The 19432-nt window shown below is 48.8% G+C and overlaps 1 protein-coding gene across 1 annotated transcript; it reads right to left on the reverse strand.

Moving 5' to 3' along the window:
- Positions 1 to 7439: 7439 nt before the first annotated feature.
- LOC122321337 (PE-PGRS family protein PE_PGRS16-like) lies at positions 7440 to 9516 on the reverse strand. Its single transcript, XM_070280890.1, has 2 exons — positions 8814 to 9516; positions 7440 to 7771 (listed from the first exon to the last, which is right to left on the reverse strand). The coding sequence occupies exons 1-2, from the start codon at positions 9514 to 9516 to the stop codon at positions 7440 to 7442; spliced, it is 1035 nt and encodes a 344-aa protein (XP_070136991.1).
- Positions 9517 to 19432: the final 9916 nt, after the last annotated feature.

Here is a 19432-nt window from a genome sequence, read left to right on the forward strand (position 1 = left end):
TACAGAGCTTAAATTCGCGCCAAATGAGCGAGAACTTCTGGCCATCGTTTGTGCCTTAAAGTCTCTTAGGAACTATCTGTATGGTGTCAAAAGCTTAAAAATTTATACAGATCACCAACCGTTAACATTCGCCGTATCGGATAGGAACCCAAATGCTAAAATCAAAAGGTGGAAGGCATTTATAGACGAGCATAATGCTCAAATTTTCTATAAGCCAGGGAAAGAAAACTATGTTGCCGATGCACTATCCAGGCAGGCCATCCATGTTTTAGAAAACGACCCCAGTCAGAAAACTCAACAATAGATAGCGAAATTTTACTGACATATAGCCTCGAAACAATTGACAAGCCTGACTGCCAGACTTCGACTGCAGACTAAATATGCAGAATGCAGAATAAATACTGGTATTAAGGTTGGCAAACGTTTGTCAATTAAACATTTGAAAAAACCTTACTATAAAAAAATTAAACTACACCTTGGTATCATTTTTTCGCGTCATCCTATTTAGCATAGCCAATGAGAAATGCTACATACTTATGATTTCACAAATTTAAAGTTTATGAAACCAGAGATTTTTGTAACAAATTTATTCAATCAATTAGCGTTCTCCTAAGACCGCTAAAACAAATTTAATATAAATCGCTTTCATATTTTCGTAGTTATAATTTTTAATTTAACTAGTATTTTAAGCTTAAAATATCTAATATTTATGAAGCGGCATAATAATACGGCAACAAGGTTCTTGCCCTTGATTCCAACATCGCAAGGAATACCTACTGCTGTTTTATGCAAGATGCTTTCAAAAACTACACTCCAGCGGTATAGGAAACGGAATCCTAAAGTTTTTTAAGTCAAGCAATAAAACCGATAATGGCACCTGATCATAGACATGGAGACAGTTGCAATAAGGTGGGTGTTGACTTCGATACGACTATCTCCAGGACTTTCCCTCTCACCTACAACTACTAGAATCAGCGATGAAACTGAAATCCAAGGATTACCATTTTTTTATGGCTAGACGCAATACCAGTACTGGATTAATCGGCAAAGAAGAAATCTCAATACGTCCCAATGCTATCCAGAGAAACGGTTTCCAATAGATCGTCGTTCAAGTCCTCACAGTCAATTTTAAGAAGTCTGTGAACAGCCTTCGACTTAGAAAGGGAGGAGTTAATACAATAACCCGGCGGCAAATTTAGTTAATATAAAATCTGATAATATAATAATATAACATATTTGGACATATATTCGTAAGACCCGACCGCTATGCACTTGGGTATTAAGGCGAGCGTTAGAGCAGTGATCGGCACTCAATACATTGATGTGATTTTAACGCATTAGTATTACTAACGAAAAGCAGAATGTAGGCTGTGAGCATGACGTTTAACACATTTATACTGTGTGTATGTGGCGGAGCTCGGGCAAAAAAATTTTGCCCCTTACCTGTAGATTTCGCTTATTACCAAACAAAATAGGTATATTTAGACCCGCCAAAAAATTTGATTTATATTCAGATATATGTATGTATATAATACCTATTTACGTGCACAAATAATTTGGCTTAATTGCAAAAATAATATGGAGCGGTAAATTTATCGTTTTCGCGTCCACCGTTATCCTCTGCTGTAGGTACAAAGGTACATGTATGCATTAGTTTGCCGCATTCAGTCCCTCGATATCAACATTATTTGACTATCAATTAATTAATTATTTTTGATTATTGCCCTATATAATTTCATTATTTTTTCGTTTTTGCCATATATTACAATAACATTTATTATTTTTTCGTTTTTTGCCAAAATTATTTCCATTTAATCAATTAAATAATTCAAATTAAATTTTAAAAAATAATGACGCCAATCTAAATACCAGGAGTTGCCTCAAATACTTAGCATTTACTGAAACATGAAAATACCAGATCTCTTAGTGTAACCACACTAGGACATAAGCGTGGTATTGAGCATGGATGTGCGCTCGTTTTATTTTGTTGGGGAAATACAACTTAGACATCTCCAACTCCTTGAAGCGGCCGCATTCACCACATCCAAGACAACTAACTTCGAAGCGCGACGAATGTGGAGAAGAGCGGCGACAGTCCGTACCGCCGCTCATCTGGGCACTCCATCTACTCCAGTCAACTCCTCCTCCACGATGCTTAATAAAGCGGCGGTACGGACTGTCGCCGCTCGTCTACTCCATCCATTCCAGTGAACACCTCCTCCACGATGTCTCTTCTCCACTTTCGTCGTGGTTTGGCCGCATCGCAGATGAACATCAAGGGCTCGATGTTCTTGCACCACTTCTTCCTGCGCACAAGAGGAGGCAAATACTCGTGCACCCATCGCTTCCAGAAGCGATTTCTCATTAATCTGGCCAGTCAACACTGCTTCTTCGTTTCGCACCTCTTAATTATGGCGAAAATTGACTATGTTCTTCGCCTTGATCAATCGGTTCTCCAGAACGTGTTCCGTGAAAGCCAGCCTCTTATCTTATTAGCTAACACCTTCTTGACGCACTGGAACATCTTATCTAAAGCGCTACCCTCAGCTGAGTTCGCCGGACAGTTGAAGATCCATTCGACTTCTTTGGACGACAGCTCGCCCTGGATCTTTTTTGTCCTAAAAATCTCGTTGAATCTTCCGGCCTCTCGATTGGCTCCAACGAAGTTTTTCCCATTATTGCTCCTTATCATGACCACCGCTCGGTTTCCGGCCAGAGGGATTCTGCTTCGTACAGATAGGTCGGACCTTTAAGCCATCTTAAGCCTCCTTCGAATTTCGATTCCTTGGTCCACTTCGTGGCGTCGATCATTGATGACGGAACCCATCTCTACTCATTGGGCTCGGGGTTCTCTAAAATTTTTCCTATCCGCAGTGCTATGAATTGATGATACTTCCGGGCATCGAAACGCAACCAATACAATACGTCCAAGACACTCGTTTCGTCGCATCGAAAGATAGCTTTGCTGCCATAAACTTGGCTAGTCGTAGCCCTAAGATGGCTGCTATTAATTCCAGTCGTGGAATAGATATCTAGTAGAAATTGATGCTAGTACTACTAGCATAGTATTGTACAATTTGCAGATCCTTGCCATCCAGTGCTTAGGTAAGCGACTGCTGAAAAAGCGGTTATGCTGGCATCCACAAAGATATTGAGTGTCTGTTGCTTTATGTGTCAAGCCTATATATCGGGCTCGTACTCCCTCGATGTGTTGAAGTTGCTGCTTTCAAAGGTTGCAACGACGACCTTCTTTGTCTTCGACTAGTTCGTCCCAGCCCGTTGCGGAAATCTATTCTGCTTGCAGAATTAATTTTGCTTGTATGCCACGCATGACCACGCTCAATATGCTTCTCCAAACAAAGAGTTGAAGACTCGCATGGGACAAGCGACAGCAACACGCAACATCACCAACAGCTTCACCTATGCCAATGCTCTTCTGGATCTGGATTGAAAAATCCAATTCAGCCTTATTCACAAAGGGCTCAACAAGCCCCAGAAGCTAATTTCACTCAAGAAAACGACAACGCAAACACTGGTTCAAAACCAGAACATGGTAATACAGTTGTTAGTAGCACAGCAGTCTAAATAATCTATTCAGACTCTTTGAATATCAATGTGGAGCGCTAATGGTGTCTCACGGCATAAACTAGAATTGACACCATATTGACGTTATGCTACTGATGGAAATGCATCTTACAATGCATCTCATCCGGATGGAAAAGCCCACGGCGGAACCGGTGTCAGAGAACGAATTAAACACCATTTTCACAAAAGGTTTTCAACAAACTTCTTGCAGACCACATCGATACAAATTCAGTCAAGTAACGGAAGCCTTTTAATCGCTGCCGTTAACTCCCCTTCTCGTTTCTCACTCTCAGAGTGACAATTTATGGACTACTACAATTCACTTGGGGATCGTTTTATAGCCGCAGAAGACTATAATGCCAATTATTCGCACTGGGGATCACGTCTAGTGACTCCCAAAAAAAGCAATTTTAAAATGAAATTTAAATGTGAGGAATAAACTGGACTATATATATTTCGCCAGAAGTAGGCGAACACATCTAGACTCTGACGTCGCCAAAAACGAACTGGCTTAATTACAAAAATTACATGAGAACTTTCTAAACCCACATCGAACTCGCCCGGGAGCTTAACATGGAATCGAACATCGACTACACTACGAGCCCTCAGGAAGAAGTACTCGTTGCGGCAGCTTCTCTACTCCTCAAAGGAAGTAGAAGTATTAGTAGAAAAATACTACAAAACAATCAAAAGAGAAAAAAGGTACAATACTACCGAAGTTTTCTTGCGTGCGGCTCGGTTATTCTGTGCAGCTGATCTCCATAAAGTGCTGTCGCCATCTCTGGAGTTGTGCCTCATCATCTGTAAGGTTGGGTCCCGCAGTGGTTGGGTTCGCCTATGGCAGCTTCCGTTCAGTTGACTAATTATCTGGTACAATGAGCGCATGTTGTTCATGTTGGCTGCGCTTTCTGCATTTTCAGCGAGCCTGTCCAGAAATTTTCTTTTTTCGTTTCTTGCTGTTTCTTCACCAACTTTCATAGCTCTTTGTGTTCGTCCCGAGCTCTGCAGACATGATCTGCTTTCGACTTTAGGCTGTTCCATTTGCTGATAAGTTCCCAAGTGTGCGCTGATATCCATTCCGTGCGCCTGCGTTGTCGGGTGCCAAGCATCTCCTACGCGGTGCTCCTCAGTATACTGGATGTTTGTTCCCATGAGTGATTTTCCGGTTGTGATGTCAGCTGTTCACGCAACGTTGTGGCCATTCTGGTGGATAGGTTGGAGTCACATCCGATGTACGTTAAGGGCAGGCGGTCTTCTTGTGGTCCTGTGTTGCTATAGCAACCGTATTGCTATTTCGTCTGAGCTTGATTAAAAGCTCTCCGATTATCAGCCCGTGGTCTCTGTCGATAGACGCACTTCTCCTATTCCTAACATCCATTATCGAGCGTCTCCATTTCCTACTTATGCATATGTGGTCAATGTGGTTGCGAGTATGTCCATTCGGAGAGGTCCGTGTGTATTTATGGATTTCCTTTTGGGGGAATACAGTGCCACCAATAACCAGTTGGAAGGTCTGACATAAGTCGATTAGCCTGTCACCATTATTGCTGCGTGTGCCAACACCATATCGGCCCATGATTGGTTCCAATCCGTTGTAGTTGGGGCCGATTTTCGCATTGAAATCTCCCATAAGAATTTTTATGTCACCTCTTTCGATCCTAGTGAGTGCGGATGTGAGGGCGTTGTAGAAGTCGTCTTAGATGTCATCGCTGACGTCTTCTGTTGGGGCATAGCACTGCACGATGGTGATGTGTCTAGCATGGCATCGGAATCTGGCAATGATGATTCTGTCGGATACTGGGCTCCAGGAAATTAGTGCCTGTTTGTACTGTTTGGACACATATATCCCGACTCCGCTCCTGCCTCCATCATTTGTCCCGCTGTGCATCACTAGATTGCCGTTTGATGTTGTTGTTGTCCCGTTACCTCTTCATCTCATCTCACTGATGCCTGCGATTGCGATCAGCATTTTCTCCTTCAAACTGCGCCAGTCTGGTTGGTTCCATTAAAGTCTTCACCTGCAGTCGCGTCATTGTGACGTTTCGCAGCCCTGGTGCTCTTGGCCCGGAGCTAGCGCTCACTACCGTAGACACTGTTAGGGCGCTCCTCAACATTGGCCGCTAGCTGATTGACGATCAGCTGCCGTGACCTGCGCAATTCTGGTGGGGGTAGCCACCTTTGTTAAGCTCCTTCGAACCAGGAGAAAAGTGCCGCAAAGATAGTTGCTGGAAAAGCTCTCTTTACGCCTCTTATCTCGGCGGTTGGCGAGTAATCCGAATCCTTGCAGAGGCCTTTTAGTGTCCTAAACATGCGTGAGTGCCTCGCTGCTAATTGTCGCAGTTGTGGAAGGAGGCATCACAGCCTGCTTCATTTTTTTGGAATGGCATTCATCTAGCGGCCAACCTTTAGTTGGTTAGCCATAGCCGAGTGCGTTGATGTTCTCCTGCGAATCCACTGACTGAATATTCTGCCCTGGTGGGACCAAAGTCCAAATACCCTGCCGCCTCATCGTCATCGTCATCATTTGGATGTCTCCAGTTGAAATACTCCGGGTAATTTTTCTTTGGCTGATCCAGAATTTTTCCGTCATCAGCGTATTGATATTCTTTTCGGAGTCAGTCTTTTTTTTTATATGCTGTGCATTGGGCAAATTCAGCTCTCAGCCGGCCTGCCGTTGCTGCAGAATACCCAACTTGGATGTGTCGTGTGTGGGGGCGGTTTACATATTCAGAGAAGATCACTCGTTTCCACTGTCCACAAAGATATTCCGAAGAACGCTTACGCTGTAAGACTTCCGTTGAAATGCGGTTCTAAGTTGCTGGGAGAATCCTACTCCCAAGCCGTTCGACGATTTCTCTCCCCCGAAAGGAAACTCTGCCGCCGTCCTAAATTAAAGGAACAATAAAGGTGTATTTGGAGTTGGGTCTCCAATCCCTGCTGATATGAGAGTCACCAGCCATTACTTTGTAACGAACTGTTATTTCTGCTTCCGCTCGCCACAATTTGCCGCGGCTAGCTCACAGAGTTTGGCGGATCCGTTCCACCGAATTTATAGATTCGACGTGATTGCCCAAGCCCAGAAAATAATACAAGTTGCTTTCCGTTGTGCAGTCTCTTTATTTTCTGCTCTCTGTTTACAATTGTGATTTATGCGGGTTCCCGGGAATGACCCTTGGTGCGTCCTTGGTGATCCTTGGTGTGTCCGTCCTGGAAATCTCCTCCGTTGCTGGTGTTTCCGCTGTTGCTCTCGTTGCCGGGGTTCCTCCTCGTTGATCCGTCGTCAAACCTTCCACCTCTTCGACTCGGTCTGGCCTTCGGCTATGTACTGAAAAGCCTCCACTACGCCGTCGGGGATACGCGCCTACGCGCTGTACCGCCGGGCTCGGGAGTTGGCGGGCTGTAGCCTCCGCTACACCAGGATGAGCGCCGTGCTCTGCGCGCTGGCGACACTGGTTCGGGAGATAGCTACTGACTGTCGCCTCTACACCACCAGGGAGATGCGCCGTGCATGCGCACCGGCGGACCTGGCTCGGGGTGTGCGGCCTGCCGTAGGCTTCGCTACGCCAGGAGCACGACGTGCTTTTCGCACCGGCGAGTCCGGTTTGGGAGATGGCTACTGGTGGTCGTCCCCGCAACCCGCTGTGCATGCGCACCAGCGGCCCTGGTTCAGAGTTTGCTGTCTACAGCCGGCTCCGCTACGCCAGGAGACGCCGTGCCTTTTCGCACCGGCGGGCCTGGATTGGGAGTCGCCGAAGTCTTGTCAGTCTCCGACAGGGTCGGAAGTCGCCTGTCCAGGACCGTACGTCACTCTTTCGGCCGGGTGACCACCGCGCGTACGCGCCAATGGGCCCGGGTCAAGAGCTGCTTGGTGGGTGATCGGAGCCTCCCCGATCGCGTTCCAAAGCGGGCGTGAGTTCCCGAGTTGGCTTATCCGCGTCTTGCAGGACCACGCCTGTTGGTTGCGAGTCAAGAACCCGCGTGGCGTACGCCAGACTTGTTCTCTCCTCACTTCCTTGCAAGGCTACCTGCTTTGACTTGGAATAGCCCACACTCGACTCTGTTACCCTGTAGCTTTCGAGGAAACCAACCGACGCCGATCCTCTCTCGTCCCGTCCTTCTCGTCCTCCGGAGCGAAACCGGGCTCGGGATCTTGAGTTGGCCTGTCCTTTCCGGTGCAGGACCACGCCTGTTGGTTGTGAGTCAGGAATCCGAGTGGCGTGCGCCAGACTTATCCTTTCTGCACTTCCTAGCAAGGCTACCTGCCGTGGCCAGGAACTGGTCCAACTCGTCTCCTGTCGCCTAGGTCGTTCCCCGTAACTGTCCTCGTACCGTTCTTTCCTTGTCTCGTTCGTTCTCCTTACGTTTGGCTGTCGGACTCTCCAAAGGCGGTCCTTCAACTCAAACAACCGAATCCTTTTTAGAAACGCTCTAACACTTGACTGGCGGACTCTCCACAGGCGGTCCTCCAACTCAACGCTACAAGCTTCCTAAAAAGACTCGTCTCGAGCCGTCTTCCAATGGGCCTCCTTTTATACCCTCTGGAGCGCCCGTTAATCCTCCTGGATTCTGCTCCACAGATCATGCCACTTTCCCGTTGTCAGGCTGCCGATACTCCTGCTTCCAAGATCACGTTGCTATGCGACGTGCCGCTGGCCTCCTCCGCCTCCCCTGTTGCTCCTTGCTCCTTTGCTGCTCCCAGTCATGTTGCCCATCCTGAACTCCGCTGCGCGGCGGGCTCATGTGCCCACCGTTGCCTCGGGAGCCGTTACGTTCCACGTTGATCCGTCTTCCACCCGATGATGGAGCTCTGCCTCTCACTGCCCTCACTGCCTTCCCATTCGTCCACTGGTGCTCCGGGAACCGTTACGTTTTTTTTTTTTTTTAATATTTTTTTTAAAATTTTTTTTTAAATTTATTTTAATTTATTTTTTTGTTTTGTTTTTTTTTTTTTTTTTTTTTTTTAAATACTTACTCCTTTTTTTTTTTTTTTTTTTTTTTTAAATACTAACTTTTGTTTCCCCCCCCCCTTTTTTTCAAATCCGATATATTTCTTGTTCATTTTTTTTTTTATTTCTTCATACTTATTTATATATATATATATTTTTTTGTTTTTTTTTTTTTTTTTCTTTTTTTTTTTTTTTTTTTATTTTTTTTTTTTTTATTCAACTCCTCCTAACTACCCTTACTCCTCTGCCGCCTCCTCGCACCCGGAAGCATGTGGCACCCACCTGTGCCAGGATGCACCACCTTCCGGGTTTGCCTCGCCGTTTGGTTATCTCCGCCTTCACCCTTGCGGCAAGCTCCGGCGGCCAATTTTCCTCCGGCACATCTCACCCGCCTCCGACCGATGCCTGCCGCTCCAGCACCGGCCTTGCCGGCCGTTTTTCTGGGCACGATGTCTGCCGGCCCAGCGCAGGCCTCCGCGGCTCCGGCCACACCCACGGCCCCTTCTCCAACGGCTGCTCCTCCCTCTTCTCCTGTGGACACGGTGTCGGGGGCACCGCGGGCCACGGCGTCGCCGCCCGGACCCTCCTCCAACTCGAGGCCGCCCTGCACGGCTTCTCCTCCGGCCCTTCTGGTCTGGGGCGTGGCGTCGGCGGTATCTTCGCCTTCCATTTCCTTGCCTGTCGCACCCTTCCGGCGGCGGCCCTTCTCCTCGCAGTCTCCACTAATTTCCGGATCCGCCGCTGCCGTACCGTTTTCGCTCTCGCCCTGACCATTGCCCTCATGCGTCCATCGATGCGCCGCTGCCTGGCCTCCTTCGTGTTCCTCCTTCGCATTTGGGCAATCACCTTGACGCGGGCCCTCGCCATGTTTTCCGTCGACTTCATCAGGGACAGCCGCCGACTGTCCCACTCCGCTCGCAGGTGCAGGACCAGCTCCTCGCTCCTGCGCCGCCGCTCCACCTCGAAGGACCCGACCGGGATGCATCCTCCTCCTCCTGCTGCCCGCCGGACCATCCACTCCACTTGTTTTTTTTTTTTTTTTTTGTGTGCCCGTTATGCGGACACGATGTATTTGTCCGCTTTCGTTATTCCTTTGCTGTTTCTTCCGTGTCTTGAGCCTTTAGCTCGCTCACATGGGCTCTCTTCTCCCTCCTTGTCCTGCCGTGTCGTAACGTGACAATTACTGGAGAAACGAAATCCACCACCGTATATGGCCCGTCGTACCGAGGGGCCAGTTTCGCCGCGAATCCTTCAGCCGCCTTTGATAGGTGGTGCTCCTTTGCCCACACTGTTTCACCGACCTTTGGGCTCCACTTCCGCCTTCTCAAGTTGTAATGTCGCGCCTGGTCCTGGGCAGCTCGCTCCATATTCCTTCTTACTATCTCGAATGTCTCCTTGAGTCTCGCTGCGTTTTCCATGGGTGTTCCTTGTTCGGCTCCCGTGCCCAACACATTCTCGTCGAACAGGGCTCGCGGCATCCTTGGCTCCCTGCCCTGCGTTATAAAACACGGCGAGTACCCCGTGGACTCCGAGACTGCGGAATTTACCGCCAACATTAGCTCCGGCCAGTGTTCGTCCCACTTCCTTTGCTCTTTCCCAGCGAACTGGGCGATCATTGTTTTTACCGTCCTGTTCGCTCTTTCCGTGGGGTTCTCCTGCGGCATATATGGCGCGGTGAACTGATGGCGTACGCCGAGTTCTCCGAGGAATTTCTTGAAGCTGCGACTGGTGAACTGCACCCCGTTGTCCGTTATTATTATTTTCGGTACTCCATATCGAGCGACGATTCTCTCCCTGAATGCCTTCTGCAGCGCCTCTGTTGTTGCTTTTCGAAGAGGCACTATCTCCGTCCATTTCGAAAACCGATCGATTATCACCAGGATCATCGTATTGCCGTGTTTCGACCTGGGCAGTGGGCCTACGAAATCTGCACATACCGTCGCCCATGGCTCCTCCGGAACCTGTGTCAGCATTTGCCCGGCCATCTGCATCTGATTCGGCTTGTACTTCAGGCACGTCTCGCATCTCCTGACGTATTTCCGGATGTCCCTCTGCATCCCTGGCCAGAAATACCGGGCGGCCACTCTGGCTATGGTTTTCCTTACGCCCAAGTGTCCCGCCGTTGGTGCGTCATGATTTTCCTTGAGGACCTGCTGCCTCATCTCCAGCGGCACGCACAGCTTCCATGACGCCACTTCCTCGCTTCCGGCTCTATGCGGGACGGGGCGGTAGATCAACCCGCCCTCTTCCACGTAATCCGGGAATTTTTGTGGGCTTGTTGTCATCTTTTTCCTCAAAGCGCTTATCCACCCGCATTGTTTGGCGACCACCTCCATGGCTTTCCTAAATTTTGCCATTACCGGCTGGCGGGAGAGAGCGTCGGCCACCACATTGAGCTTTCCTTTCCGGTAGCTGATGACGTAGTCATACTGCTGTAGTTCGAATACCCACCTCGCTATTCTGCCGAGTGGGCTCTCGATGTTATTCAGCCACTTCAACGCCATGTGGTCCGTGATCACGTCGAACTGGTACCCCTCCAGGTAGGGCCTCATTTGCCTTATCGCCCATACTATGGCCAGGCACTCCTTTTCCGTTGCGGAGTAGTTTTTCTCGGCCCCAACCAACGTTCGACTGGCGTACGCGATCACCCTGATACGCGAATGCGTGTGGAGTCATATCCGGGCCTATGACCTGGTCCAGGGCCCTTTGAAACGTTGCCGAGGCTGAGTGCAACCCAAAAGGCATGACTTTCCATTGGTATAGACCCTTCCCTGGAACGGTGAAGGCGGTGAATTTCCTGCTGCTTTCCTCTAGGGGGATCTGCCAGTACCCATCCTTCAAATCGAGACTGCTGAAGAACCTTGCTTCTCTCAGCTGCTCCAAAATGAAATTTATGCGAGGCATCGGGTACGCATCTTTTATTGATTTTGCATTAATTTGTCGGAAATCCACGCACATCCTCCATTGCCCCGTTTTCTTCTTCACCATTACGATGGGTGAACTGTACGCGCTATTTGAGGGCTCGATGCATCCCTTCTCCAGCAATTCCTCCACCTTTGAGTTTATCTCACCCTGAATTTTTGGATTTTTGGGGTAATACCGTTGTTTTATGGGAATGTCGTCCTTCATCGTGATCCTGTGCTGCGTTATGTTCGAACAACCCTTCTGGCCTGCGAACGCCTCCAGTTCTCTATCGATGAATCTTTTGACCCGTTCCTCTTCCCATTTTTCTGGGCATCCGGCTACCGCTACGGACAGTCTATCCTCCAGGCAGCCGGCCTATCTTTTCCTTTTGGGTATTAAAATTCGGTGGCCTGCGCACGTCAAGGTTGTGCCGAACTCGCTGAGGAAATCCCTACCTAGCACCAGATCGTCCTCCATGCCTGGCATCACCAGCAGGTTTAGTGTTTTTGTGCGATCGCCGAAACTTATCCTGGCTTGGAGCACGACGCGTGTCTCCGTATGGCTTCCGTTAGCCAGCTTCACCAGTTTCCTTGTTGCGATTCGTTGCCCGGTGACCTCCGGCTTTTCCGCTAGCTCTTCGGAGATGAAACTCGCCGTTGCTCCTGTGTCCAGCATGGCCTTTATTTCTGTGCCCTCGACCTCGATGGTTGCCGTCAGCTGCTGCTCCTCCTCGGATAGTCCTCCTATTAATTTTGAGAGGCAGCACCGTGCGATCCCGGCTCTCCTCCCTGTTGCTGAGACCGCTGCGCGTTTCCCGCCCTCTGGCAGCATTCCGTGCTCCTTACCCCTATTGCGCCGCACATCTTGCAGAACAAAATTCGTGGGTTCCTGCACCCGCTGGCCCAATGGCCCATGCCACCGCACCTGTTGCATGCTTGAGCCGGGTTTTCCACAGAACCCTGCCTTGGCCCTGCTGCCCACTGCTGACTAGGCTGTTGCGGAGCTGGCCTATGCTGGGTCTCGGGCTGCCATCTTGGCATCCAACTTTGGTTCATGCTGTTCTGTCGCTCCGGTGGGCCTTGGCGCGGTTCCTCTCTTTGCCACCTCGGTGCCCATTGTGTGTTTTGGACGGCCTGGTGGTGGAACTCGTCCCGTTGTCCTTTCTGGGTCCATTGGTCCCTCTGGTACCTTGCCGCTTCGCTATGCTGCGGTTCTTCTCTCTTCCATCTCTCGTTTGCGGGCGGCTGACTGTGGCTCCACCTTTGTTCTGTGGCCACTTGCCTGTTAAAGGCCTCTTCCTCCTGCGCTAGTTCCTCAAACTCCTCTGCTAGGCCCATCACCTCCTCTAACGACGCGCAGGCGTATGGCCTTATGAACATCTTCATCCTTGGCATGCAGTTCTCGACGAGCCTCTCTATCACTTCTTTCGTGGATTTGCCTAATGGTTTCATTAGTGACTGAAGGTCCACCATGTATTCTTTGAAAGGCTCTCCACGACGCTGCTTCCGTTGGCGAACTTGGTCCGCCAACTTTTCGAAGTATCCTTTCGGCAGGAAGAAATTCTCGAAGCTTGCCTTGAACCTCGCCCATGTTGGCCATTCCTCGTCGTTCATGATGAACCATCTTTGGGCCCTGCCCTGCAGTAGCTCTGGCATGGCTCTGGGGATCGTGTTTATGTCCAATCCGTATGTCTTTGCGGACCACGTTACTCGGTCCAGGAACTCTAACGGGTCCCCTGTACCGTCGAAACGAAACGACCAGTCCCGCACTTGTCTGGCTACTTTGGCGTAATCCACCGGGGCCGGAACATACTTCCTTGACTGCGGCTCTATACTCCTTCCCATCCTTGGATCTGGTACCGCCAGGCTCTCTATAAACTTCTCGGTTTCGCTGGCTGCTCTCTGCCTGGGGGTTGATCTCTGTCCAAATCTTTCCTCTAGGCCGTGCGTTAACGCCAGTACCTCCTCTTCCTTGGATTCGTCGACCCACCTCGCCACTGAGGACCTCATTGCTTCCACAGTCCCGTCTGCTGGTAGACCGAGCTCTCTACACACCTCGCTCAGCTCCTCCTTTCTCAATGTGTAGATCCAATTCTTTCTTCCCATCTTTCTGCTACGTTATTTTCTAGGCTAAATGCAATCACGAAGTTTGGGCGCCAGGTGTAACGAACTGTCGGTAGAGCATGAGACTCTTAATCTCAGGGTCGTGGGTTCGGGCCCCACGTTGGGCGCCAGGTGTAACGAACTGTTATTTCTGCTTCCGCTCGCCACAATTTGCCGCGGCTAGCTCACAGAGTTTCGCGGATCCGTTCCACCGAATTTATAGATTCGACGTGATTGCCCAAGCCCAGAAAATAATACAAGTAGCTTTCCGTTGTGCAGTCTCTTTATTTTCTGCTCTCTGTTTACAATTGTGATTTATGCGGGTTCCCGGGAATGACCCTTGGTGCGTCCTTGGTGACCCTTGGTGTGTCCGTCCTGGAAATCTCCTCCGTTGCTGGTGTTTCCGCTGTTGCTCTCGTTGCCGGGGTTCCTCCTCGTTGATCCGTCGTCAAACCTTCCACCTCTTCGACTCGGTCTGGCCTTCGGCTATGTACTGAAAAGCCTCCACTACGCCGTCGGGGATACGCGCCTACGCGCTGTACCGCCGGGCTCGGGAGTTGGCGGGCTGTAGCCTCCGCTACACCAGGATGAGCGCCGTGCTCTGCGCGCCGGCGACACTGGTTCGGGAGATAGCTACTGACTGTCGCCTCTACACCACCAGGGAGATGCGCCGTGCATGCGCACCGGCGGACCTGGCTCGGGGTGTGCGGCCTGCCGTAGGCTTCGCTACGCCAGGAGCACGCCGTGCTTTTCGCACCGGCGAGTCCGGTTTGGGAGATGGCTACTGGTGGTCGTCCCCGCAACCCGCTGTGCATGCGCACCAGCGGCCCTGGTTCAGAGTTTGCTGTCTACAGCCGGCTCCGCTACGCCAGGAGACGCCGTGCCTTTTCGCACCGGCGGGCCTGGATTGGGAGTCGCCGAAGTCTTGTCAGTCTCCGACAGGGTCGGAAGTCGCCTGTCCAGGACCGTACGTCACTCTTTCGGCCGGGTGACCACCGCGCGTACGCGCCAATGGGCCCGGGTCAAGAGCTGCTTGGTGGGTGATCGGAGCCTTCCCGATCGCGTTCCAAAGCGGGCGTGAGTTCCCGAGTTGGCTTATCCGCGTCCTGCAGGACCACGCCTGTTGGTTGCGAGTCAAGAACCCGCGTGGCGTACGCCAGACTTGTTCTCTCCTCACTTCCTTGCAAGGCTACCTGCTTTGACTTGGAATAGCCCACACTCGACTCTGTTACCCTGTAGCTTTCGAGGAAACCAACCGACGCCGATCCTCTCTCGTCCCGTCCTTCTCGTCCTCCGGAGCGAAACCGGGCTGCAGGACCACGCCTGTTGGTTGTGAGTCAGGAGTCCGAGTGGCGTGCGCCAGACTTATCCTTTCTGCACTTCCTAGCAAGGCTACCTGCCGTGGCCAGGAACTGGTCCAACTCGTCTCCTGTCGCCTAGGTCGTTCCCCGTAACTGTCCTCGTACCGTTCTTTCCTTGTCTCGTTCGTTCTCCTTACGTTTGGCTGTCGGACTCTCCAAAGGCGGTCCTTCAACTCAAACAACCGAATCCTTTTTAGAAACGCTCTAACACTTGACTGGCGGACTCTCCACAGGCAGTCCTCCAACTCAACGCTACAAGCTTCCTAAAAAGACTCGTCTCGAGCCGTCTTCCAATGGGCCTCCTTTTATACCCTCTGGAGCGCCCGTTAATCCTCCTGGATTCTGCTCCACAGATCATGCCACTTTCCCGTTGTCAGGCTGCCGTTACTCCTGCTTCCAAGATCACGCCACTTTCCCGTTGGCGGGCTGCCGTTACTCCTGTTTCCAAGATCACGCCACTTTCCCGTTGGCGGGCTGCCGTTACTCCTTTTCCCGCTGGCAGGTGGCCATCCGTGCGGCCGTTGCCCTTTTCCGTTCGGCCACTGACCCCTGCTGTTGCTATGCGACGTGCCGCTGGCCTCCTCCGCCTCCCCTGTTGCTCCTTGCTCCTTTGCTGCTCCCAGTCATGTTGCCCATCCTGAACTCCGCTGCGCGGCGGGCTCATGTGCCCACCGTTGCCTCGGGAGCCGTTACGTTCCACGTTGATCCGTCTTCCACCCGATGATGGAGCTCTGCCTCTCACTGCCCTCACTGCCTTCCCATTCGTCCACTGGTGCTCCGGGGACCGTTACGTTCCACGTTGATTCCGTCTTCCCACTGGCCGATGTAACCTTGCATTTCCATTTGTCTGCTGGGGCTCCGGGAACCGTTACGTTCCACGTTGATTCCGTCTTCCCACTGGACGATGTAACCTTGCATTTCCATTTGTCTGCTGATGCTCCGGGAACCGTTACGTTCCACGTTGATTCCGTCTTCCCACTGGACGATGTAACCTTGCATTTCCATTTGTCTGCTGGTGCTCCGGGAACCGTTACGTTCCACGTTGATTCCGTCTTCCCACTGGGTGCTGTAACCCTGTCTTTCCATTCGTCTACTGCTGCTCCGGGAACCGTTACGTTCCACCTCGATTCTGTCTTCGCCCTCGATGGTGAAACCCTACCCCTCCCCGTTCGTATAGCCCATCTCCCGCGGCCCCCTAAACTGATTGGCCATTGCTGTCTTAGCGTGTGAGGAGGCGAATTCTCCTCACAACTTTTTGCCATACCATTGTGTTTTAAAGGAGGACAGTTTAACAACCAACTTTAGGGTTTTTTTTTATGGATCTGCTGTCACCACTTCTAGATATTCATTGAACGACGTGTTGATGTCTGGCCTAGTTATTCAGCCAAAGTGGCAGCATATTCTGTTAAGGTTCCGATGCCATTGGGTTGTCATTACTTGAGATATTTGCAAAATGTATCGTTACGTAAGAGTTTTTTCTGAGGACAGCTATATGCAGTTCATTCCTGGGATTCCACCCAGGATGAGTTAAAGGTTTTTAAGCTGGATACTGTCACCTATGAAACGAAGCGTGCTTCATTTTTATCAGTTCGGGCAATGTATCAGTTGGCAGAAGATGAGCAATTAATCGGTAAAAGCCTTGGTTGCTGGTAGAAATGGGCCTCAATTTTAAGGCCCGTAAGGCCCGAAGCCTTAAGACCGGGCCCGGCCCGGTTTGCCCAAAAAAAAAAAAATATATCATTATGAATGTTCAAGAAACAACTATGTATTTTATTTTTGTTAACTTATTATAGATGTTTAGGTGAGGGGCCGTGGTGCCGCTCACCTGAAGAGCGCATCCGCGCTGAAGAGCGCACCCGCGCTAAAGAGCGCACCCGCGCTGAAGAGCGCATTCACACTCGCCCCTCTGTGCCCTCTCTTCTCGCTCGTTGGTTGTCGTCGATCTCTTTTTGTACTAGTTTTTAAGTTGGCAATTCGATGTACGCAGCCAATAAAGCTGAACGCGTTTTTTTACTTGAATTGAAGATGCCCCCGACTTGTTATTTTCAACCCCCATTCTGGAGTCTTTTTGCGGAACCAACGCCCCCCTACACAATAGATAATATATGATATAATATGAAACAGAGTAGACTACGACTAAAGTACAAGAAAGAAGAACTAGACTAAAAAGCGAAAACTTTTATAAATTAATTACATATTTTTATGTTAAAAAATTAGCATGTTTTCACTTTTTAGTCTAGTTCTCCTTTCGTTAAGTATTTTTCCAGATGTGGACCGCTCACTTGTTGCAGAGCTTGCATAAAACATTTTTAGCCAATGTCTGTAAAAGGTTAAAATGGTTTGCATTTTTCCAAAACGTTAAAATGCATTTTTCTTCGCTAGGTGTATTTACATATTTTCCATTTTTACATATCATTCATAAATATCCAAAAAAAAACTGTAAAAATTTTTATTTTTTTGCTATGGCTTTGCGGGCCTACCGGGCCAACGGGCTTAGCGGGCTTTTTTGCCAAGTCCCGGGCCCGCACGGAAAAAGCCCGTTTCCGATTCTTAGGCCCGAGGCCCGTATTTATCGATACAGGCCCGGCCCGGCCCGTACCCATCTCTAGTTGCTGGAGCACATTGTCTGATCTCCCAGAGCAAACAGTTATCAGCTCCCAGGTCTTTGGAGTCACTGGTGTGGATTTTTTGGGGCCTTTTTATTATAAGCCGGAAGTGCGTAATGAGGCTCTAAAAAATTGTTACGTTGGCGTTTTCATTTGTTTTACCACCAAAGCCATCTACCTGGAGCTTGTAAGGGTCCACAACTTCTTTTCTGCAGGCCTTGAAGCGATTTATATCCACCCACCGAAGGCCTCAACATATTTGGTTTGACAACGCAGCAACTTTGATACAGCCAAAAACGAGCTTCTCCGATTATTTATAAGCGATGAGCTTTAACGGGCGCTGCTGGAGTTTTATTCTATGGAGTCACTCGAATGGCACTTTATTCCTCCTCGATCTCTGCATTGGATCTTGGATTCGAGGAGCTGCGAACCCTGCTGTTCCATATTGGAGCTGCCATAAATTCTGTCTCAGAGAATCCTGCAGACCTCGATGTTCTAACCCCAGCTAATTTTTTAGCTGGTGGTCCGTCAGTTAGCTTTATCGAGCAGGATGTCACAAAGCTGAACTTCAACCGATTGGACCTATCTCCGATGAAATTTCTGCTTGCGAGATTAATGGAGTTAATCCCTGGCCGAGATGAAGTGTTTAGAGTGTCCTTGATTAAACCCTCATCTGGAGTTTCCAAGGGCGCAGTGTCGAAGCTGCCTGTTGCCCCTTAGGAATGAGGTTGGAGTAGAAGCCCCAACTGGGGGGAGAATGTCGGGTCAGGCAGCAAACTACTGTTAGGATTAAATGATTATGTACGCTTTGTTGGTCGCAAGCTGACTTCTTCTCGGCCGCTCAGCTTCAACTAATTCAGTATCTCAAGCAAACGAGCATCCGCTTAGACTATTATCTAAGGCGGGCGCACTCTCGTTCGATATCTTTTGGCGCTCGCACCCCAAATTGGCGTTCTTTTGTTTATTTCCAATTTCATATGCGGCCAAATAAAGTTTTTTGTTACGTTATAAAATTAAATACACTCGGACTTTTTATTTACATTCATTGAAAAATATCGATGACCAAACATTGTGGTGACCCCGACGTGATATAAACACGCAACCTTCCGATATGGAGTCGGAATGCGTACAATGAATCAATGCGTAGATTATTATTTAATTATTTAATCTTAACAGTTGTTTTCTGCCTAACCCGACAGATAATTAAAGAAATTTGATGAGGTAATGGTAGCCACCCATATATCCACCAACAAAAAAAAAACAGAAAAATTAATAGCATGACTTTTTTGTCATACAAAAAAAATTATTAATAATATAAAAAATTTCTAAAATTCTAGATTATATGAACATCTTTTATGAATTTTTTCATTAAACCATTAAATTAATTATTTATTTTCATTAAAAATTAAAACAAACAAATATAATAAAAAAGTAATTTCATTTTGCTGAACAAATAATCGATAAAAAATAAGTTCGTTAGAAAATAACTCCATACTATTGGTTTTTTTTAAAAATGAGGGAGCTGTAGAATGCCTCTCTCGTTAGAAGCACCACAACAAAATTGTGCTATACTGTAAACATAAAGTCCGATGGCCCGATACTTTGAATAAAAACCGAATTATTAAACTCTTATTATTACGACCGATTATTGAAAAAAACGAACTACAAAACTTAAAATCCGAATATGGCGAATATGTCCGAATATGTCAAATTCACGGTATTTATTTCACTAGCACTAATTAAATTGTTATTAGATGTATGTAACATCTTTTTTTCGATCTGAGTACGGGGTGTCGAAAAGACCCTGTCAAAAATAGTTTTTACCTATTTGCCTCTCACTCCCTATCTTAATATATCCCAAAAAATCTAGGGTCATCTTGTATTCATGCCGGTGGGCTCAGTACATTTTCAGGGCATTAGTAAATTTG

Source organism: Drosophila bipectinata, chromosome XL (assembly GCF_030179905.1).
Source record: "Drosophila bipectinata strain 14024-0381.07 chromosome XL, DbipHiC1v2, whole genome shotgun sequence".
NCBI classification, from domain to species: domain Eukaryota; kingdom Metazoa; phylum Arthropoda; class Insecta; order Diptera; family Drosophilidae; genus Drosophila; species Drosophila bipectinata.

Excerpts from the sequence above, each read along its gene's own strand:
- LOC122321337 (XM_070280890.1), bottom strand. The coding sequence starts at position 9,516 with ATGCATCCCGGTCGGGTCCTTCGAGGTGGAGCGGCGGCGCAGGAGCGA. Across the intron at positions 7,772-8,813 it reads GGTGGTGCATCCTGGCACAG|GCGTGGTCCTGCACCGGAAA; the intron begins GTGGGTGCCACA and ends CACAACCAACAG.